This window comes from Phoxinus phoxinus (assembly GCF_949152265.1).
Source record: "Phoxinus phoxinus genome assembly, chromosome: 21".
NCBI lineage: Eukaryota > Metazoa > Chordata > Actinopteri > Cypriniformes > Leuciscidae > Phoxinus > Phoxinus phoxinus.
In genome coordinates, this window is record NC_136896.1 from 7,427,795 (window position 1) to 7,451,364 (window position 23,570).

At 40.7% G+C, this 23,570-nt stretch overlaps 1 protein-coding gene and 1 long non-coding RNA gene across 11 annotated transcripts in view; one reads left to right on the forward strand and one right to left on the reverse strand.

The window, feature by feature from the left end:
* Positions 1-3,908: 3,908 nt before the first annotated feature.
* LOC306989475 (galanin receptor 2a) overlaps positions 3,909-23,570 on the reverse strand; it is a 97,417-nt gene continuing 77,755 nt past the window's right edge. For 9 of the 10 annotated variants that reach the window (XM_079595245.1, XM_079595241.1, XM_079595239.1 and 6 more), the window contains one exon: positions 3,909-5,908. In XM_079595245.1, the coding sequence (XP_079451371.1) occupies positions 5,167-5,908 (742 nt within the window). In that variant the 3' untranslated portion in view covers positions 3,909-5,166. Of the gene's footprint in view, positions 5,909-7,435; positions 7,932-23,570 lie in introns of those variants that run through there. The other variant, XM_079595236.1, reaches the window with a different exon arrangement.
* Positions 5,330-23,570, forward strand: part of LOC306989480 — a 33,927-nt gene continuing 15,686 nt past the window's right edge. Inside the window, exon 1 of the long non-coding RNA XR_013795649.1 lies at positions 5,330-5,845. This is a non-coding gene — a long non-coding RNA (uncharacterized lncRNA). The remainder of the gene's footprint in view (positions 5,846-23,570) is intronic.

Genomic DNA, 23,570 nt, shown 5'->3' on the forward strand with positions numbered 1-23,570 from the left:
AGCTGGATCTTCTTCTCTTTCCCCCTTTGCCCCCAGAGAGACAACAAGATGAAGGAGGCAAATATACAGCTACAGCTTGTTTTATTTTCTTTAATAAAACAAAAGCAGAATTTCAATGAGAGTATTCAATGCAACAGTGTGTACTAAAACACAACTAACACCAGACAAAGAACTAAATGAACTGAAGGCCTTATAAACACAAGATAATAAACTCAAATGCAAACAGGTGGGATTTAATTAGTCATTTAATGAATAGTCACCGAAATCACATACTGGTAGCCTACTTAGGGTATGTTTACACGACAACAATATGCTTAAAACTGAGATGTTTTCCGCGTACAGGCGACACCATTGGCCATTAGCGCTAAAACAGTGGACTGAGCGCGTAATACGAATGTGCATGACGTTATTGTCTTCAGAGATTCACGTTTTTTGTTGCTTACAAACAGACCGTTTTCAAAAACTTGCACTTTGAAACCCGTTTTCAAAAGTTTGCATTTTCGGGCACCCAAAACGCTGTTGTTGTGTAAATGAACGGCCAAAATGCATAAAAAGTTGAAAATTTTTAGTTGAAAACAGTGTCGTGTAAACAGTCCGAATTCACAATAGGCTACTCATAAAAGAGTAGACAAAAAGTACCTACTACTTCCAGCAAGATTCTGAAGTGTGCATTCACACTATCCCATGAGGCCACAGAGGGGATTTGTGAATGGCAGTGAAGATACGCAACTTATGCTGCAAGTTCACATGGCGAATGTAGTACGTCCAGATTACGTTTATACAACACAAACAGAACGTATTTTTTTAGCGGTCGTGATGTAATCAATTGTTCAAAATAAGTACCTTCTCAAGAGAGTATGCGATTTCGGACACAGCCTCAGACTGAACACGAGAATCTGTACACACTGAGATGTGTCATCGTTAGAGAGACACCCCGTACCTCCTATATATCAACATCAGTTAAGTTATCTCATGCCCCTGAGAGGCGAGGCAGAAGAGTGCCGCTTAATTGGTGAACTTTGACTTGACTACATTGTATTTTCAGGAAAAAAGCCATTAAAATGTGTTGGGGTTGGTACTGTGGAAAAGACACACAAGAACAAAGCCAACTAACTGTCAGAAAGTACCATTGAGCAAAAGAACTAGTCAAGAGATTCAACCTGAATACTTCGCATGCTGGTGTTATTTTAGGAATGTTTTTTAATGCATAATTCTGTTCAGCAAAAGCTGAATTAATAAATAAAAGAAAGATTATTGGAGTATGTTAAGAAAATATACTATTTCAGTCATTTTTTTTTTAAATTAAATTCAATGTGTTACTTGCCATCTCTTTGTAATTATTTGTTCAATCCAGGATTTTGTTTAAGTGAAAATTGTTTATACACCAATTTTTTCAGTGTATGACTTAAACGGGTGGTAAAGTATGATTTCACTTTTCTAACTTTAGTTAGTGTGTAATGTTGCTGTTTGAGCATAAACAACATCTGCAAAGTTACAACGCTCAAAGTTCAAAGCAAAGGAAGATATTTGCTTTTAAAGAAAAGGACTACAACAAACGGCTGGTAGGGACTACACGACATTCCTCCGGTTTAGTGACATCAGCAACCCTAAAATGTACATAAACCCTGCAATAGAAAGTCACTCTGTGTGCATCTCACAACAGTTCCTATACGAGCGATTTATAGATTATCATGACAGAATATCCTAATTGAAGATAGTTAACTCCACATTAGCAACATAAATTCATCAACTAACCATTCAGAGACGTCCAGTTGCATTCTACATGTTGTCACTTCTTCTTGAGTCTCTCCATCTTTGTCTGACTCCATTTTAACATTAAAGGCAAGAACAGTTTCTGTCATTTTAGTGTGTCTGCGTGAGGTAATCGCAGCTGCTAACACACACACACACACAACACACACACAACACACACACACACACACACACACACACACACACACACACACACACACACACACACACACACACACACATGCTCTTGAAACCCCGCCCTCTGCAGCAGTTCATTTGCATTTAAAGGAACAGACACAAAACGGTGTGTTTTTGCAAACCCGAAAGTGATAACTTTAAAATGCAATATAAAAATATCTGTGGGGTATTTTGTGCTAAAACTTCACACACACACTCTGGGGACTTCAGATATTTATTTTACATCTTGTGAAAATGGCATTTTACCACCCCTTTAAGGGTGCAATAGGTGATCTGGGAAATGCTATATTTAGCCTGCTAGCATTGAAAGCATACGAACCCCTGCAAATCGCCGTCCAAAGCCAAGCTTCCTCCAAAACACATGAACGCACACAGACCAGAAGCAAGGTGACCAGAGACAACTTTGTTGGATTACATCATGTGTCATTCATCGGTGAGAACACTTTACAGTACAGTGAGTAACACTACTACAATATCTAACGAAAATAACTGTTTGCCTGCCATTCTCGCTCTGTCTGTACGCTATGATGATGTTTGCGTGAACAGGCTGCGCAGTGGTACTAAGCAAACACATGTTGACTGATAGGGAACACATGCTATCATTTCATTAGGACCGAATGCAATGATTGAACGAAAATGTTATGGTCCTACACCTTCCACAGATTGTATTTTTATTTTACGAGACCAGCATAACAAAATAATTATTATTATGTAGAGAATCACCTATTGCACCTTTAAATCATTGTATGTCCAGTGATGCAGTGTTGTTATTTTTAACTGAAACTACTAAAATGTTTTTTATTATCTGAAATAAATCAATAAAATAAAAATATTAGATGAAAAACGTACACAAATTTTATGAAAAAATTGAAATGAGTAATAATTACAATTAAATTACTAAAAATATATATATTAATACTGAGTGTTTCGCTTTTTTATCGACAAACCTGGTGCACTAATATGTCCTTTTTAATTGAAACGATGCAAATGAGATCTAAGAGCTCTGGATGGGAAGAGTTTGGTCTGTTCCTGGTCTGAAAGCTACTGTATCATGGATGGATCATACAGATTTATTGTGCTTTTCTTGCTTGGCTCTATAAATCACCACCCACTGCATTATTTTGCTAACAGAAGCTTGAAGTTGAGTAAATAGGAACAAAATATTCATGGTCTAACTAAATCTAACGGACGAGATTTCTTTACTGACTACCTTCATTTTCCATGACTATCATGTTAACGAGCTAAATTGGTGACTGGCTGCAATAGGACTCATGGAGAGCAGAGGAGCATCATCATCATCATCATCAGTAGAGAGCCAGAATTGTTTTTGCCACTTCACAGCTGTCCTCTGCACATGCCAATCTGTTTGACTGCAGAGAGCCTCTTCAAGAAGGAGACACTGGCACCAAAGTCTCCTGCAAAATTACGTAGTGCATTAAGAGATTTGTAATACACACAGAGGTCACTAAACATATTCACACCCAGTGACATGTTTCTTGTAGTATTACTAAAAAAACAAACCACTTGCCAGAATGGAAGCAGCTGCTACTTTACAGAGAAGAGGTCCTTAGAAAGATTTGCCCTCGTTCCTTTTTTAGCATATAAGCAGCGTCATGGGAAGTATAAAATAACCACAAATCTGGTTAAATAAAGTCGTTAAATGAAGCTGCAACGCTGGGCTTTTTCCACTGAACGGAGCAAATCAAAGAGCACATATTGCCCACAAACTCACTAAGCAACAGCTGAGCCTGGAGCAGATACACACTAGAACCAGCCAACTGGCACATTCCCAGTAAAGCCAGATCCAGGGAGAACCAAGATTAGTGGATATTCTAGTGCAGATCTGTTTCATAACAGCTTGAATGATGATTCTATACACTGTTGCTTAGAAATCATCACAAAGACCAAGACTTGTTTTCAGTTACGAATCCTTTATTTATTCATTAATCGGCTTGTTAATTCTGAGTCTGCAGTAAACCTATAGAATACACATTAAAAGCATTATCTTTAAAATTCATAACATGCTTGATGTACCAAATGACCCATGAGACACAAAAGAGGTAGTGTACAGATACGTATGTGAGACATTTCATATAATATTGCACAAAAAAAAGTCAACCTTTTTTCTTTCAGCTGTTGTCCATTAAAGACTAAATGTAAACAGTTTCAGGACATTTGCTATAGGGGTCAATGACGCATGTTTTTAACCATATATTAATTTATTTAATATACACAAAAAATGCAATTCATTCATAGAATTACTTGAACACCACCGTTCAAATGTTTGGGGTCAGCAAGATTTTTTTGTAAAAGAAACTGATGAGAATAAGAGACTTCTTTCAAAATTACAAAATCTTACTGACCCCCAAACTTTTGATTTGTAGTGTACCTTTCCAATAAAGAGAATATTTATAATTTATGAATTATTTTTTTATATATATTTTTTTGAGATAGATGAGATATCATATTGGGATGATATAAGACAAATAATATCTTCAAGAATAAAAGGGTGCATTTAAAAAAAAATCTTATCAGTTTGGCATAATATTTTATTTCTGTTCTAAAAATGAACAAAACTGCTTATTTGGAAATATTTAATATTCAAATATTTTAAATACCAACAAAACCATGTGGTGCAACCATATATATATATAAACAATACACATATTTTACAAAGCCATATGACCACATGTGCTTTAAACTAGGTTTTCAAAGACATAGACATTATATAATTGACCCATACAACAGATCCTGTGTAGCAATAACCCAAAAGGAGATGAGAATGGCAGAGGAGTACTGTATTAAGGTGACATAAATTCAAAAAAATATGTTCCAATATGATCAAATTGTTATGAAAGTTCGCCATGTGAACGTTTGAACCAAACAAATTGATGCCGGCACTTTTTTCTGATAATTGAATCTAGTCGTACCTCTGGAAAACCTTACTATGAGTCACAGTCACAAAACACATAGCACAGTGACGAAAGCTGCCAACATTGACAAAACACAGACACGAGAGATTTTACATTTTACACATCAGTCACTGTCCTCATCGAGAACACAAAAAGCACTGCTTCCTCTCTACCTGACAACCTGTGCCTATATGACAACTTTTGTTATGTAAGCACAGCGCAAATGCTGTTAAAAGCCACCGGAAAAGAAGAGTTTTATACTTCGGTGAGCACTGATTTGACAGCGGGTGAGAGTGTAAGTGGATTATGTCACATTAAATGTCATGAAGGCACTTGTCATCATCTTCTTGCTACTTTTGCTCCAGAGGCGACCCGGGGTTGACCCGTCACTATGATTGGATCCTTCACACGTGGCAGCTTCAATCAGGCTTACCGCCTGTGCCGGCTGCACGTTGTGGATCCGGTTTACGACCCGGTTAGGGAACGCACAGCCAAACACCTTCTTGAACCCCTTGCGGAAGTGCTTAGACACCAGGGCGTACACGATGGGGTTCAGGCAGGAGTTGGCGTACGCCACCAGGTGAGAGAGAATGCGGATGACGTAGGTCGTGTGGTTGAGCGGGAAGTGGCCGAACAACATGCACAAGATAACCAGGTGATGCGGCAACCAACACAAACAGAAGAGCACAGCCACAATGATTATCATCTTGGTCACCTTGCGTTTGGCCTTGCGGGATTCCGACATGTCCTGCATGGGGTCCACGGAGGTCCACAGGTAGCGAATGGTGCGGGCGTACGTGATGCCGAGAATGAGGACTGGGATGAGGTAGCCGAATATGAAGGTGCAGACGTCCATGGCTCGACGATGATGGATGTTCCACGCCGGGATGCAAACGGTGGTCCCGTCTAGATCCATCTGCTGGTAGTAGCTGAGATAAGGACTGGAGCAGAACAGCGATAGCGCCCACACCAGGCTAATGGAGGTCAGAGCATTACGGGGTGTTCTCGTCTCTCTTGAGCGCAAGGGGTACCGAATGGCGAGATATCTGTTGAGAAAATGCAATCATTAATAATTTTAAATTATTGCCAAATTGCAAGTCACCATGAAATCATAATGGACAAATCTTTTTTATATTGCAGCGTTCATTTTTTTCATTTTAATTTTTTTTTCATGTTCCCTCCTCGTAATCAAAATAACTCCCCTTCCCTCTTACACTCAAAAATGTAAATTAGCCCATGAAATACTCACCCTCAAGTCATCCTAGGTGTATATGACATTCTTCTTTCAGACGAATAGCCTACAATCGGAGTTATATAAAAAAATGTCCTGGCTCTTCCAAGCTTTATAATGGCAGTGAATTGCTGTTTCTGTTTTGAAGTCCAGAAAAGGCCATCTATCCATCATAAAAGTGCTCCACACGGCTCCGGGGGGTTAACAAAGGCCTTCTGAAGTGAAGCCATGCATTTGTGTAAGAAAAAATATTCATATTTAGCACGTTACAAAGTGCCACTATAAAGCTGGGAAGAGCCAGGACATTTTTTTATATAGGCTTAAGGCCCTTTCACACTGGACGCGATTTTGACGCACGAATAATTCGCGCGATGGTTTTATTTTTTTATCAGCTGTTGTGTAATGAGTGCTTGCACACCGAACGCGAATGTGCTGCGGCGAAAAAACGATTTTTTTTTTTTCGCTTCGATGTCGATTTTTTTTTTACTTTTGCGGCGACAGAAAAGGCTTCAGCCAATCACACACAGTGGATTGTTTATTTGATTGCATGTAAACGTAGCCCTCACCTCAGCAGACTGCCAGACGCTGCTCCGGACCGATTGGTTCCCTGAAGTTAGTGGTTTGTCTCGTCAGATGCGGTGCCACTGTCTGAACGAGCTCCTCAAATTGTCCCTATTTCGCACGCGAACTATTCGCTTTTTCGTTTCGCTTTTTCGTGTACGCGTCCGGTGTGAAAGGGCCTTTACTCCGATTGTATTCGTCTGAAAGAAGAATGTCATATATGATGACGTGTTTACTGGCACGATCGAGGGCGGGACAACTTGTCACTCGCATGAGATCACAGCAATAGCAAAACACAATGATCCAATCAATTCCTGGTGGACAAAATCAAGTCCCACACCACATTTTATTCTGATTTGAGCTGTTTGACTCGGATGTACGTCACAATAGGAAAGAAGAAAGAAAGAAAAAAAGCCATTATTTTGTACAAATAGGCTATCCTTCACAGTAGAATGTTATGATTATATTAATCATTTTATTTTAAAAGTGCTTAACATATGTTAATCCCTAAAATGCATTATTAAAGAATTACATTGTTTTCAAAACAGTACCAAAACAAGAGAATTAAAAATTATTTAACACAGACCGTCAAATAAATAGTAGCCTAGTTAACATTTTTTTCTGCACTATTAGTGCCGTGCATGCTAACACTGTCCTATTACAATTATTGATTGCATATTATTATTGGCTATATAACATCTCCATCAATTACGCGTTTCACGATTCGCTGAACTGGAAAGAAAAGCGCGCGCTGTTTGTGCGCAACGGGATAAGAACGAACCTGTCCAGAGACACAGCTGTCAGAGTAAAGATGCTCGCGTACATGGTCAGGTAGATGATAAAGTGCACAGCTTTGCACACGAAGGGTCCAAATACCCACTCGTCCATGGTGTAGATGGTAGCCTGGAAAGGCACGCAGAAGACGATGAAGCAGAGGTCCGCCAGCCCGAGGTTCAGGATGAACAGGTTGGTGCTCTTTGTGTTCATCTGGCCGTTGCGGATGAGAACTGCGAGCACAAGACAGTTCCCCACGGTACCAACCAAAAATATGATCGAGAAAATGACAGAAATTATTACCGACTCAACTTTCCAGTTGGGGGAGAAGTGAATCTGCTGAGATGCGTTCATCTTTCATACAGTGAAACGTACTAAAAAGCTTCTACGTTGCATAGGCACCATTTGGGCACGCATAAAGAACATCTACATTGACATTTTAGCGCTGTAAGTCCTATAAAATAGATTCAACACAACGAGAAAAGAAAAGCATCTTCCATCTGGATGGTTTTCTCGCGGATGTGGACTTTTTACAGGTGGATGTGATTGAACGTGTGATCATCACCAGCCTCCTCCCCTTAAACCCAACTATTTATCAATCACTTTTTTGTTTCTTATAGGCTACACTGCAAAACATTAAGAAAAATAAAATAATATAATACATATTTTAAAACTATATATCAAGTCCCACACTTGATACATATATGATTATATGAATAAACATATATATTCTTCATTTATTTGTGCTCGCACTTGTGCACACGTAACGTACAAGAAACTGAATGTATATTTACTGGGAAGTTCTTCTCTTAAAGAAGTTGGAAATACATAGTACTGTTAAAGGGATAGTTCACCCAAAAATAAAATGAAAATTCTGTCATCATTTACTCACCCATAAGTTGTTCCAACCCTGTATGAATTTATTTCTTCTGTTGAACACAAAAGAAGATATTTAGAAGAAAATGAGTAACCAAACAGTTGATGGACCTGATTCACTTCCATGGTATGAAATAAATAGCTATGGAAGACAATTGGGCCATGTTTGGTTACCAATATTTTTCAGAATGTCGTCTTGTGTTCAGCAGAAGAAATAAATTCATACACGTTTGGAACAACTTAAGGGTGAGTAAATGATGACAGATTTTTCATTTTTGTGTGAACTATCCCAAATCATAGTTTTAGATGAATATGTAAATGTGTTGCACACTTCCTCTCAATAACAAAAGAAACACACAACAAAAGTGACAGCGATGAGAACGCAGCAGTTAAGAAAGCATCTGATCTTAGCGATTTGTGAATATGTTTGCACCTGTTCTGCAAATCACCGGCATCATGTCGACAGGTGAGGTATATAATATTGAGACAATAATAGTGTTGGCACGTTTTAACCCCTTTTCTTTGCATGACTCATTGACATTTTAGTAAAGAAAGGCTCTTTCGGGATTATCCACACTGTAATAGTTTAAGCATGGTAAAATGGTAAAATGGTAAATGGACTGCATTTATATAGCGCTTTCATAGACCCATGGCCACCAAAGCGCTTTACAGTTTGCCTCTCATTCACCCATTCACTCATACATTCATACACCGACGGCGGTGTCAGCCGTGCAAGGCGCCACTCAGCTCGTCGGGAGCAGCTGGGGTTAGGTGTCTTGCTCATGGACACCTCGACACTTGGTCCAGTGGAACCGGGGATCGAACCACCAACCTTTCAGTTTGTAGACAACCTACATGAACCACTGAGCCACTGCCGCCCCACATTCATGTTATGTGTCATTGAACGGAAGAGGCTCGGGATCGCACGTAAATGTCACATCCTTTTGTTTTCCAGACGAAAATGTCTAAGTCCTTCACATAAAAACAGCAGGCTTTCACAGGGAACTTAGGACGTTGGGGTGGATGAAGGTGTGGTTTTTTTAAGTTTCGTTACAAGCTGTTCACACATTGGCAATAAAAAGCGATGTAACTTTAATGGCTGACTCCACTGACAACAATATAGGCTACCCCACAACTGGAGCATGTTGTCACAAAATGTCAACATGTCTTAGATGAAATGCATCTTCTTCTTTTCTTTTTTTTTTTTGCAATAAAGGTTGAAATGTTCAATGGTATTGACCATTGAAACTTTAAAAAAAGAAGAAGCCTACCTTGAGAAATATTAAACAGAGTAAAAAGGTGTGCAAGCCCAGCTCTTCTCTTAAATACAGTCATTTAAGGAGGATGGATGACTCAATGACTTAGCAAATCAAATGCTGCTTCTGATTACTTTAATCAGCAACCATAAGAGAAACTAGAAACTTTCTGACTGGAATGACTTGATCATGGCGATTTAAGATTGGTCTCCTATCGTTTTTATAATGAGAGTTCACACTCACAGACATCGTTTATCTATTGTGGATTCCAGACGTGCATCTGAAAACTTGTTATCATGGTGGTGCCTGCTGCTTTACTAATCCTCAATTCATCCCCATTATCTCTCTCGTGTTCCTGCAACAGATCACATGTCATTTAATATACTGCTCATATCTAGTTAATGTAAACTATAGGATATAGTGATGTTGTGTGTACCAAACACGTGCAGTGAGGCTTTACCTTTTCTGGTTAAGGGTGTTTTTAGCATACTTGGAGCACTGACCAACCAGAATCAAGTAACCAGAACAATTGTTTATGATTTAAAAAAGAATCTAAAGGCCGAGCTATATTGTGAATATCAGTATAAAGTCGAATCTTTACAACCCTTTTTGCCATTCACAATTCAGCAGAATTGAGCACATTATTGTTTAAATACAATGGTTACTATAGGCTACATAGTGAAAATATTAAGAACATTAAAATATAACTAGATTAAAAAGTTCGTTGAAACAAACTTTAAGTTGGCTTGTGAAAGTTTGGACCAGATAGTTTAAAAAAGTTTGAAGTAGTTTGAAGTTTAAAGTAGTTTAAAGTAGATTTAAGTTTAACGTAGTTTAAAGTTTAAGTAGATTACAGTTTAATAGTTTGAAGTTTAAATTAGTTTGAAGTTTAAAGTAGTTTGAAGTTTAAAGTAGTTTGAAGTTTAAAGTAGTTTGAAGTTTAAATTAGTTTGAAGTTTAAAGTAGTTTAAAGTAGTTTAAAGTTTAAAATAGTTTGAAGTTTAAAATAGTTTGAAGTTTAAATTAGTTTGAAGTTTAAAGTAGTTTAAAGTTTAAAGTAGATTAAAGTTTAAAGTAGTTTAAAGTTGAAAGTAGTTTCAGTTGGGGAGTTTGAAAATCTGAACATTCCGCAATGTTAAGTCAATGGGAGTTTTTTCCGAGTTTGATCGTCATTTATAGGAAAACCGTAAGTCCGATCAGTCTGAAAAGATATAGCAACTAACTTCAGAACAGTTTGAGTGTCTGAGCCGAGTTTGGAGTATGTAGAGTTAAAGCTCTAGGAGGAGTAGCAGTCAACAGTTTGGTAAGAAGAATAATAATAATAACTAGAACGTACATTTCCAGAAGAAAATGTGAATGGTGCTTGCAGTGGCAAAACTCGACACTCGGTTGCTAGAGTGTGGTACATGATTGCATACGAGCCAACAACCATGTCTGTACGATGTTCTGCTGCTGAGATATGGCTTATTCAAGTTGTTCGGGTCGTTGCTAGGGTGTTCTGAGTGGTTGCTAGGATGTTCTGGGTGGTTGCTAGGCGGTTGCTAGGGTGTTCTGGGTGGTTGCTAGGCAGTTGCTAGGGTGTTCTGGGTGGTTGCTAGGCAGTTGCTAGGGTGTTCTGAGTGGTTGCTAGGGTGTTCTGGGTGGTTGCTGGGCGGTTGCTAGGGTGTTCTGGGTGGTTGCTAGGGTGTTCTGGGTGGTTGCTATGGTGTTCTGTGTGGTTGCTAGGGTATTTTGGGTGGTTGCTAGGGTGTTATGGGTGGTTGCTATGGTGTTGCTAGGGAGTTGTTAGGTATTTTGGGTGGTTGCTAGGGAGTTCTAAGGTATTTTGAGTGGTTGCTATGGTGTTGCTAGGGAGTTCTGAGGTATTTTGGGTGGTTGCTAGGGTGTTATGGGTGGTTGCTAGGGTGTTCTAAGGTGTTTTGGGTGGTTGCTATGGTGTTGCTAGGGAGTTATGAGGTATTTTTGGTGGTTGCTATGGTGTTGCTAGGGAGTTCTAAGGTATTTTGGGTGGTTGCTAGGGTGTTATGGGTGGTTCCTAGGGTGTTTTAAGGTGTTTTGGGTGGTTGCTATGGTGTTGCTAGGGAGTTCTAAGGTATTTTGGTTGGTTGCTAGGGAGTTCTAAGGTGTTTTGAGTGGTTGTGTTATTAAATGAGTGCATTATAATGAGTGCACGAGGCCTGCGGCCTCGTGCCTATAGCCTATGGTTGCTAGGGTGCTGTAACTGGTTGCTATGGTGTTACTAGGTGGTTGGTAGTTTTCACAGATGGTTACTATGGGGTTAGGGCTAAGGTTAGGCACTCGGCCTGCGGCCTCGTGCCTACGAGTGAGTTTTTATAGAGTATTTAAAATCTCTATTAAACGAGTGCATTATAATGAGTGCACGAGGCCTGCGGCCTCGTGCCTATAGCCTATGGTTGCTAGGGTGCTGTAACTGGTTGCTATGGTGTGGCTATGAAGATTTTAGGCCATTACTTATTGGCTGCTGGATAATATAAATCCTCTGAGGGAGAGAGAGGGGGAGACATGCAGGGGTGTCAGGCCCTTTGTGTCTGTGTGTGTGAAAAATGACAGTTGGGATTTGAATTTCTGAAAATTCCGCAATGTTAAGTCAATGGGACTTTTTTGGCCGCTTTTTCGTCCGCTGTGCGAACATCGTACACCTGATCGCTTAGAAAAGATATAGCACACCTCTCCTCAATGGGCCGGTCGATTTGACACCTCACTCAGGGGTCTGTGACAAACGGTGCGGGGCGAGTTTCGCGCCGAACTTTTGTGTGGAAGAATAATAATTATTATAAGTATGGAGGAGAACACTAATGTTGCTTTGCCTATAGGCAAGCACCATTAACTAGATTAAAAAGTTCGTTGAAACAAACTTTAAGTTGGCTTGTGAAAGTTTGGATCAGATAGTTTGAAAAAGTTTAAAGTTTAAATTAGTTTGAAGTTTAAAGTAGTTTGAAGTTTAAATTAGTTTGAAGTTTAAATTAGTTTGAAGTTTAAAGTAGTTTAAAGTAGATTTAAGTATAAAGTAGTTTAAAGTTTAAAATAGTTTGAAGTTTAAAATAGTTTGAAGTTTAAAATAGTTTGAAGTTTAAAGTAGTTTAAAGTTTAAAGTAGTTTACAGTTAAAAATAGTTTAAACTTTAAAGTAGTTTGAAGTTTAAATTAGTTTAAAGTAGTTTAAAGTTTAAAGTAGTTTACAGTTAAAAATAGTTTAAAGTAGATTAAAGTTTAAATTAGTTTGAAGTTTAAATTAGTTTAAAGTGATTTGAAGTTTGAAGAGGTTTAAAGTTACTAGGGTGTTTCTAGAGGGTTGCTAAGGTGTTCTGAGTGGTTGCTAGGGTATTTTGGGTGGTTGCTAAGGTGTTCTGAGTGGTTGCTAGGGTATTTTGGGTGGTTGCTAGGGTGTTATGGATGGTTGCTATGGTGTTGCTAGGGAGTTCTGAGGTATTTTGGGTGGTTGCTAGGGTGTTCTAAGGTGTTTTGGGTGGTTGCTAGGGTGTTGCTAGGGAGTTCTAAGGTGTTTTGGGTGGTTGCTAGGGTGTTGCTAGGGAGTTCTGAGGTATTTTGGGTGGTTGCTAGGGTGTTGCTAGGGAGTTCTGGGGTATTTTGGGTGGTTGCTAGGGTGTTGTTAGGGAGTTCTGAGGTATTTTGGGTGGTTAATAGGGAGTTCTGAGGTATTTTGGGTGGTTGCTAGGGTGTTGCTAGGGAGTTCTAAGGTATTTTGGGTGGTTGCTAGGGTGTTGCTAGGGAGTTCTGGGGTATTTTGGGTGGTTGCTAGGGTGTTGCTAGGGAGTTCTGAGGTATTTTGGGTGGTTGCTAGGGAGTTGCTAGGGAGTTCTGAGGTATTTTGGGTGGTTGCTAGGGTGTTCTAAGGTGTTTTGGGTGGTTGCTAGGGTGTTGCTAGGGAGTTCTAAGGTATTTTGGGTGGTTGCTAGGGTGTTATGGGTGGTTGCTATGGTGTTGCTAGGGTGTTCTAAGGTATTTTGGGTGGTTGCTAAGGTGTTATGGGTGGTTACTATAGTGTTGCTAGGGAGTTCTAAGGTATTTTAGGCAGTTTCTAGGGTGTTATGGGTGGTTGCTATGGTGTTGCTAGGGTGTTCTAACACACACACACACACACAGTTTGAGTTTAGAGTTTAGTGAATGCATGAGTTTAAAGTAGTTTATAAGTTTACATGAGTCTAAGAGTTCAGAGTTTAATGTATATTAGCATCGGTTAGGGCTGAGGAAAGGCACGAGGCCTGCGGCCTCGTGCCTACGAGCCAGTTTTTATAGTTTTTATTCATAAAAAGTTTAAATTAGTTAAAAGTTGAAATTAGTTTGAAGTGGATAGATAGATGAGTTTATGAGTTTACATGAGTCTAAGTGTTCAGAGTTTAGTGTATATTAGCATCCTGGAGTTAGGGCTAAGGTGAGGCACAAGGCCTGCGGCCTTGTGCCTACGAGCCAGTTTTTATAGTTTTTATTCATAAAAAGTTTAAATTAGTTAAAAGTTGAAATTAGTTTGAAGTGGATAGATAGATGAGTTTATGAGTTTACATGAGTCTAAGTGTTCAGAGTTTAGTGTATATTAGCATCCTGGAGTTAGGGCTAAGGTGAGGCACAAGGCCTGCGGCCTCGTGCCTACGAGCCAGTTTTTATAGTTTTTATTCATAAAAAGTTTAAATTAGTTAAAAGTTGAAATTAGTTTGAAGTGGATAGATAGATGAGTTTATGAGTTTACATGAGTCTAAGTGTTCAGAGTTTAGTGTATATTAGCATCCTGGAGTTAGGGCTAAGGTGAGGCACAAGGCCTGCGGCCTTGTGCCTACGAGCCAGTTTTTATAGTTTTTATTCATAAAAAGTTTAAATTAGTTAAAAGTTGAAATTAGTTTGAAGTGGATAGATAGATGAGTTTATGAGTTTACATGAGTCTAAGTGTTCAGAGTTTAGTGTATATTAGCATCCTGGAGTTAGGGCTAAGGTGAGGCACAAGGCCTGCGGCCTTGTGCCTACGAGCCAGTTTTTATAGTTTTTATTCATAAAAAGTTTAAATTAGTTAAAAGTTGAAATTAGTTTGAAGTGGATAGATAGATGAGTTTATGAGTTTACATGAGTCTAAGTGTTCAGAGTTTAGTGTATATTAGCATCCTGGAGTTAGGGCTAAGGTGAGGCACAAGGCCTGCGGCCTTGTGCCTACGAGCCAGTTTTTATAGTTTTTATTCATAAAAAGTTTAAATTAGTTAAAAGTTGAAATTAGTTTGAAGTGGATAGATAGATGAGTTTATGAGTTTACATGAGTCTAAGTGTTCAGAGTTTAGTGTATATTAGCATCCTGGAGTTAGGGCTAAGGTGAGGCACAAGGCCTGCGGCCTTGTGCCTACGAGCCAGTTTTTATAGTTTTTATTCATAAAAAGTTTAAATTAGTTAAAAGTTGAAATTAGTTTGAAGTGGATAGATAGATGAGTTTATGAGTTTACATGAGTCTAAGTGTTCAGAGTTTAGTGTATATTAGCATCCTGGAGTTAGGGCTAAGGTGAGGCACAAGGCCTGCGGCCTTGTGCCTACGAGCCAGTTTTTATAGTTTTTATTCATAAAAAGTTTAAATTAGTTAAAAGTTGAAATTAGTTTGAAGTGGATAGATAGATGAGTTTATGAGTTTACATGAGTCTAAGTGTTCAGAGTTTAGTGTATATTAGCATCCTGGAGTTAGGGCTAAGGTGAGGCACAAGGCCTGCGGCCTTGTGCCTACGAGCCAGTTTTTATAGTTTTTATTCATAAAAAGTTTAAATTAGTTTGAAGTGGATAGATAGATGAGTTTACATGAGTCTAAGTGTTCAGAGTTTAGTGTATATTAGCATCCTGGAGTTAGGGCTAAGGTGAGGCACAAGGCCTGCGGCCTTGTGCCTACGAGCCAGTTTTTATAGTTTTTATTCATAAAAAGTTTAAATTAGTTTAAAGTTTAAATTAGTTTGAAGTTTAAAATAGTTTGAGGTGGATAGATAGATGAGTTTAATGAGTTTAAATGAGTCTCAATGGCTCATATAGTGTATAGAATGGCAGTTTGATTTAGTCTAGGCTTTCAAGGGATTTTGATTTGAATTTTTGGCAGTTGGGGAGTTTGAAAATCTGAACATTCCGCAATGTTAAGTCAATGGGAGTTTTTTCCGAGTTTGATCGTCATTTTTAGGAAAACCGTAAGTCCGATCAGTCTGAAAAGATATAGCAACTAACTTCAGAACAGTTTGAGTGTCTGAGCCGAGTTTGGAGTATGTAGAGTTAAAGCTCTAGGACGAGATAGAGTCAACAGTTTGGTAAGAAGAATAATAATAACTAGATTAAAAAGTTCGTTGAAACAAACTTTAAGTTGGCTTGTGAAAGTTTGGACCAGATAGTTTGAAAAAGTTTAAAGTTTAAAGTAGTTTGAAGTTTAAATTAGTTTAAAGTTTAAAGTAGATTTAAGTTTAAAGTAGTTTACAGTTTAAATTAGTTTGAAGTTTAAAGTAGTTTGAAGTTTAAATTAGTGTAAAGTTTAAAATAGTTTAAAGTTTAAAGTAGATTTAAGTTTAAAGTAGTTTAAAGTTTAAATTAGTTTAAAGTTTAAAGCAGTTTAAATTAGTTTGAAGTTTAAATTAGTTTGAAGTTTAAAGTAGTTTGAAGTTTAAATTAGTTTAAATTAGTTTAAAGTAGTTTAAAGTAGTTTACAGTTAAAAAAAGTTTAAAGTAGATTAAAGTTTAAATTAGTTTGAAGTTTAAATTAGTTTAAAGTGATTTGAAGTTTGAAGTAGTTTAAAGTTTAAAATAGTTGAAAGTATAGTTTGAAGTAGTTTAAAGTTACTAGGGTGTTTCTAGAGGGTTGCTAAGGTGTTCTGCGTGGTTGCTAGGCGGTTGCTATGGTATTTTGGGTGGTTGCTAGGGTGTTATGGATGGTTGCTATGGTGTTGCTAGGGAGTTCTGATGTATTTTGGGTGGTTGCTAGGGAGTTCTAAGGTGTTTTGGGTGGTTGCTAGGGTGTTGCTAGGGAGTTCTGAGGTGTTTTGGGTGGTTGCTAGGGTGTTGCTAGGGAGTTCTACGGTATTTTGGGTGGTTGCTAGGGAGTTCTGAGGTATTTTGGGTGGTTGCTAGGGTGTTGCTAGGGAGTTCTAAGGTGTTTTGGGTGGTTGCTAGGGTGTTGCTAGGGAGTTCTAAGGTATTTTGGGTGGTTGCTAGGGTGTTGCTAGGGAGTTCTGAGGTATTTTGGGTGGTTGCTAGGGTGTTGCTAGGGAGTTCTGATGTATTTTGGGTGGTTGCTAGGGAGTTCTAAGGTGTTTTGGGTGGTTGCTAGGGTGTTGCTAGGGAGTTCTGAGGTGTTTTGGGTGGTTGCTAGGGTGTTGCTAGGGAATTCTGATGTATTTTGGGTGGTTGCTAGGGAGTTCTAAGGTGTTTTGGGTGGTTGCTAGGGTGTTGCTAGGGAGTTCTGAGGTGTTTTGGGTGGTTGCTAGGGTGTTGCTAGGGAATTCTGATGTATTTTGGGTGGTTGCTAGGGAGTTCTAAGGTGTTTTGGGTGGTTGCTAGGGTGTTGCTAGGGAGTTCTACGGTATTTTGGGTGGTTGCTAGGGTGTTGCTAGGGAGTTCTACGGTATTTTGGGTGGTTGCTAGGGAGTTCTAAGGTGTTTTGGGTGGTTGCTAGGGTGTTGCTAGGGAGTTCTAAGGTATTTTGGGTGGTTGCTAGGGTGTTGCTAGGGAGTTCTGAGGTATTTTGGGTGGTTGCTAGGGTGTTGCTAGGGAGTTCTAAGGTGTTTTGGGTGGTTGCTAGGGAGTTCTAAGGTATTTTGGGTGGTTGCTAGGGTGTTGCTAGGGAGTTCTGAGGTATTTTGGGTGGTTGCTAGGGTGTTGCTTGGGAGTTCTGAGGTATTTTGGGTGGTTGCTAGGGTGTTGCTAGGGAGTTCTAAGGTGTTTTGGGTGGTTGCTAGGGTGTTATGGGTGGTTGCTATGGTGTTGCTAGGGTGTTCTAAGGTGTTTTGGGTGGTTGCTAGGGTGTTATGGGTGGTTACTATAGTGTTGCTAGGGAGTTCTAAGGTATTTTAGGCAGTTTCTAGGGTGTTATGGGTGGTTGCTATGGTGTTGCTAGGGTGTTCTAACACACACACTCACACTCAAGAGTTTTTGAGTTTATAGTTTAGTGAATGCATGAGTTTAAAGTAGTTTATAAGTTTACATGAGTCTAAGAGTTCAGAGTTTAATGTATATTAGCATCGCTTCGGGCTGAGGATAGGCACTCGGCCTGCGGCCTCGTGCCTACGAGTGAGTTGTAGTTTGAAGTTTAAATTAGTTAAAAGTTTAAAATAGTTTGAAGTGGATAGATAGATGAGTTTATGAGTTTACATGAGTCTAAGAGTTCAGAGTTTAGTGTATATTAGCATCCTGGAGTTAGGGCTAAGGTGAGGCACAAGGCCTGCGGCCTTGTGCCTACGAGCCAGTTTTTATAGTTTTTATTCATAAAAAGTTTAAATTAGTTTAAAGTTTAAATTAGTTTGAAGTTTAAAATAGTTTGAGGTGGATAGATAGATGAGTTTAATGAGTTTAAATGAGTCTCAATGGCTCATATAGTGTATAGAATGGCAGTTTGATTTAGTCTAGGCTTTCAAGGGATTTTGATTTGAATTTTTGGCAGTTGGGGAGTTTGAAAATCTGAACATTCCGCAATGTTAAGTCAATGGGATTTTTTCCGAGTTTGATCGTCATTTATAGGAAAACCGTAATTCCGATCAGTCTAAAAAGATATAGCAACGCGAGTCAGAACAGTTTGAGTGTCTGAGCCGAGTTTGGAGTATGTAGAGTTAAAGCTCTAGGAGGAGTTTGATATAGAAATTTTAGTCTCATAAAAAGAATAATAATAACTAGAACGTACATTTCCAGAAGAAAATGTGAATGGTGCTTGCAGTGGCAAAAAACACGACCCGGTTGCTAGAGTGTGGTACATGATTGCATACGAGCCAACAACCATGTCTGTACGATGTTCTGCTGCTGAGATATGGCTTATTCATGTTGTTCGGTTGGTTGCTAGGGTGTTCTGGGTGGTTGCTAGGGTGTTCTGGGTGGTTGCTAGGCAGTTGCTAGGGTGTTCTGGGTGGTTGCTAGGACGTTGCTAGGGTATTCTGGGTGGTTGCTATGCGGTTGCTAGGGTGTTCTGGGTGGTTACTATGGTGTTCTGGGTGGTTGCTAGGGTGTTATGGATGGTTGCTATGGTGTTGCTAGGGAGTTCTTAGGTATTTTGGGTGGTTGCTATGGTGTTGCTAGGGAGTTCTAAGGTATTTTGGGTGGTTGCTAGGGTGTTATGTGTGGTTCCTAGGGTGTTCTAAGGTGTTTTGGGTGGTTGCCAATGTGTTGCTAGGGAGTTCTAAGGTATTTGGGGTGGTTGCTAGGGTGTTGCTAGGGAGTTCTAAGGTATTTTGAGTGGTTGCTATGGTGTTGCTAGGGAGTTCTGAGGTATTTTGGGTGGTTGTTAGGGTGTTATGGGTGGTTGCTAGGGTGTTCTAAGGTGTTTTGGGTGGTTGCTATGGTGTTGCTAGGGAGTTCTAAGGTATTTTGGGTGGTTGCTAGGGTGTTGCTAGGGAGTTCTAAGGTATTTTGGGTGGTTGCTAGGGTGTGCCGGGTGGTTTCTAGGCAATTGCTAAGGTTTTCTGGGTGGTTGTTAGGGTATTTCTAGGCGGTTCCTAGGGTGTTCAGGGCGGTTGCTAAGGTATTTTTGGTGGTTGCTATGGTGTTACTAGGTGGTTGGTAGTTTTCACAGATGGTTACTATGGGGTTAGGGCTAAGGTTAGGCACTCGGCCGCAGAGTATTTAAAATCTCTATTAAACGAGTGCATTATAATGAGTGCACGAGGCCTGCGGCCTCGTGCCTATGAGTGAGTTTTTATAGAGTATTTAAAATCTCTATTAAACGAGTGCATTATAATGAGTGCACGAGGCCTGCGGCCTCGTGCCTATAGCCTATGGTTGCTAGGGTGCTGTAACTGGTTGCTATGGTGTGGCTATGAAGATTTTAGGCCATTACTTATTGGCTGCTGGATAATATAAATCCTCTGAGGGAGAGAGAGGGGGAGACATGCAGGGGTGTCAGGCCCTTTGTGTCTGTGTGTGTGAAAAATGACAGTTGGGATTTGAATTTCTGAAAATTCCGCAATGTTAAGTCAATGGGACTTTTTTGGCCGCTTTTTCGTCCGCTGTGCGAACATCGTACACCCGATCGCTTAGAAAAGATATAGCACACCTCTCCTCAATGAGCCGGTCGATTTGACACCTCAATCAGGGGTCTGTGACAAACGGTGCGGGGCGAGTTTCGCGCCAAACTTTGTCCAGAATAAAAAGAAAAATAATAACTAGAACGTACATTTCCAGAAGAAAATGTGAATGGTGCTTGCAGTGGCAAAACTCACCACTCAGTTGCTAGAGTGTGGTACATGATTGCATACGAGCCAACAACCATGTCTGTACGATGTTCTGCTGCTGAGATATGGCTTATTCATGTTTTGGGTTGGTTGCTAGGGTGTTCTGGGTGGTTACTAGGGTGTTTTGGGTGGTTGCTAGGCAGTTGCTAGGGTGTTCTAGGTGGTTACTAGGCAGTTGCTAGGGTGTTCTGGGTGGTTGCTAGGCGGTTGCTAGGGTGTTCTGGGTGGTTGCTAGGCAGTTGCTAGGGTGTTCTGGGTGGTTGCTAGGGAGTTCTGAGGTATTTTGGGTGGTTGCTAGGGTGTTGCTAGGGAGTTCTAAGGTATTTTGGGTGGTTGCTAGGGTGTTACTAGGGAGTTCTGAGGTATTTTGGGTGGTTGCTAGGGAGTTCTGAGGTATTTTGGGTGGTTGCTATGGTGTTGCTAGGGAGTTCTAAGGTATTTTGGGTGGTTGCTAGGGTGTTATGGGTGGTTCCTAGGGTGTTTTAAGGTGTTTTGGGTGGTTGCTATGGTGTTGCTAGGGAGTTCTAAGGTATTTTGGGTGGTTGCTAGGGTGTTGCTAGGGAGTTCTAAGGTATTTTGAGTGGTTGTGTTATTAAAAGAGTGCATTATAATGAGTGCACGAGGCCTGCGGCCTCGTGCCTATAGTCTATGGTTGCTAGGGTGCTGTAACTGGTTGTAACTGGTTGTTGGGTTAGGGCTAAGGTTAGGCACTCGGCCGCAGAGTATTTAAAATCTCTATTAAACGAGTGCATTATAATGAGTGCACGAGGCCTGCGGCCTCGTGCCTATGAGTGAGTTTTTATAGAGTATTTAAAATCTCTATTAAACGAGTGCATTATAATGAGTGCACGAGGCCTGCGGCCTCGTGCCTATAGCCTATGGTTGCTAGGGTGCTGTAACTGGTTGCTATGGTGTGGCTATGAAGATTTTAGGCCATTACTTATTGGCTGCTGGATAATATAAATCCTCTGAGGGAGAGAGAGGGGGAGACATGCAGGGGTGTCAGGCCCTTTGTGTCTGTGTGTGTGAAAAATGACAGTTGGGATTTGAATTTCTGAAAATTCCGCAATGTTAAGTCAATGGGACTTTTTTGGCCGCTTTTTCGTCCGCTGTGCGAACACCGTACACCCGATCGCTTAGAAAAGATATAGCACACCTCTCCTCAATGGGCCGGTCGATTTGACACCTCACTCAGGGGTCTGTGACAAACGGTGCGGGGCAAGTTACGCGCCAAACTTTTGTGTGGAAGAATAATAATAACTAGAACGTACATTTCCAGAAGAAAATGTGAATGGTGCTTGCAGTGGCAAAACTCTACACCCGGTTGCTAGAGTGTGGTACATGATTGCATACGAGCCAACAACCATGTCTGTACGATGTTCTGCTGCTGAGATATGGCTTATTCATGTTGTTCGGGTCGTTGCTAGGGTGTTCTGAGTGGTTGCTAGGGTGTATTGGGTGGTTGCTAGGCGGTTGCTAGGGTGTTATGGGTGGTTGCTAGGCGGTTGCTTGGGTGTATTGGGTGGTTGCTAGGCGGTTGCTAGGGTGTTCTGGGTGGTTGCTAGGTGGTTGCTAGGGTGTTCTGGGTGGTTGCTAGGCGGTTGCTAGGGTGTTCTGGGTGGTTGCTAGGCGGTTGCTAGTCGGTTGCTAGGGTGTTCTGGGTGGTTGCTAGGCAGTTGCTAGGGTGTTCTGGGTAGTTGCTATGGTGTTACTAGGTGGTTGGTAGTTGTCACAGATGGTTACTATGGTGTTTGTAGCATTTTCTTGGCATGATTTAGCACTTAGCTAATCAAAATTAGCATGTAGCTATTCACTGCTAGCATGTGTAGCATGTAGCAAGTCCTGTTTGCTAGCATGAGTCAAAAGAGCCAACCCCCATCTCTATACGATGTTCTGATGCAGAGATATACGTCTTGCAAAACGGTTGCTAGGGTAATCTGTTTGGTTGCTAGGGAGTGGCTTGGCAGCTGCCAATCATGAAGCTCCAAAGTCAGTGTGAATGTATAAACCAACCCCCATCTCTATACGATGTTTTGATGCAGAGATATAGGTCTTGCAAAATGGTTGCTAGGGTACTCTGTTTTGTTGCTAGGGAGTGGCTCGGCAGCTGCCAATCATGAAACTCCAAAGGCTACTTGTCAGTATGTATGATATAAACCAACTCCCATGCCTCTGTGACATTCAGAATGCAAGATATCCCTGTCTGGGTTTTGGTTGCTAAGGTACTCGACAATGGTTGCTAGGGAGGGGCTAGGAAGTGTTGAGGTGATTCGGGATTGGCTGTTTGCTTCCCCGAGTCAAACGAGCCCACCCTCGTGTTTCTATGACACTTCTATCCAGAGATATCCATTTAATGTCTTTCAATGGAAGTCTATGGATTTTGTTGCTAAGGTGCTCTAAATGGTTGCTAGGGCGTGGCTTGATAGCTTCACAGTGATCCTGAGAGACTGGTTGGTCGTCTGAGTAAAATGAGCCCGCCCCCTTGTCTCTATGACACTGTGATCCAGAGTTATGTTCAATACAAAATCGCTTACTATGGTGTAGGACGGCCCATTTCATGGGCCGTCCTACACCATAGTACGTGAATGGGGCAACTTTGGGCCGGTCTTGCCCCCCAGGGGTGCAACTTTTACCCCATTGTGTGGTATGTTGTTACAGAGCCTACCAGCCTCTTCAAATGTGATCCAGAGTTATGTTCAATAGAATATCGCTTACTATGGTGTAGGACAGCCCATTTCATGGGCTGTCCTACACCATAGTACTTCATTGGGGCAACTTTGGGCCCCTCCTGCCCCCCAGGGGTGCAACTTTTACCCCATTGTGTGGTATGTTGTTACAGAGCCTACCAGTCTCTTCAAATGTGATCCAGAGTTATGTTCAATAGAATATCGCTTACTATGGTGTAGGACAGCCCATTTCATGGGCTGTCCTACACCATAGTACTTCATTGGGGCAACTTTGGGCCCCTCCTGCCCCCCAGGAGTGCAACTTTTACCCCAATGTGTGGTATGTTCTTACAGAGCCTGCCAGTCTCTTTAAATGTGCCAAATTACACGTTTCTGCGACATCCTTGCTCTGAGCTATGAGTCTGTGAATTTTGGTTGCTAAGCTGCTCGACAATGGTTGCTAGGGCGTGGCTTGATAGCTTCACAATGATCCTGAGATGCTGATTGGTCTTCTGAGTAAAATGAGCCCGCCCCCTTGTCTCTATGACACTGTGATCCAGAGCTATGTTCAATACAAAATCCCTATGCAATTTACCATAGTAGGATAAACGCATGCATTACAAAACGCATGCATTACATGGGCCGTCCTTCACCATAGTAAGTCAATGGGAAACTTTGGGCCACTCCTGCCCCCCAGGGGTGCAACTTTTACCCCATTGTGAGGTATGTTCTTACAGAGCCTGCCAGCCTCTTCAAATGTGGTAAATTTTACATTTCTACGAAATCCTCGCTCTGAGCTATGACTCGTCAAAGTTTGACGCAATGTTAAGTCTATGGGATTTTTCGTCGACTTTTTTGCCCCTGGGGCAAACACCGCACCCCCGATCGCTTAGAAAAGATATAGCACACCTCTCCTCAATGAGCCAGTCGATT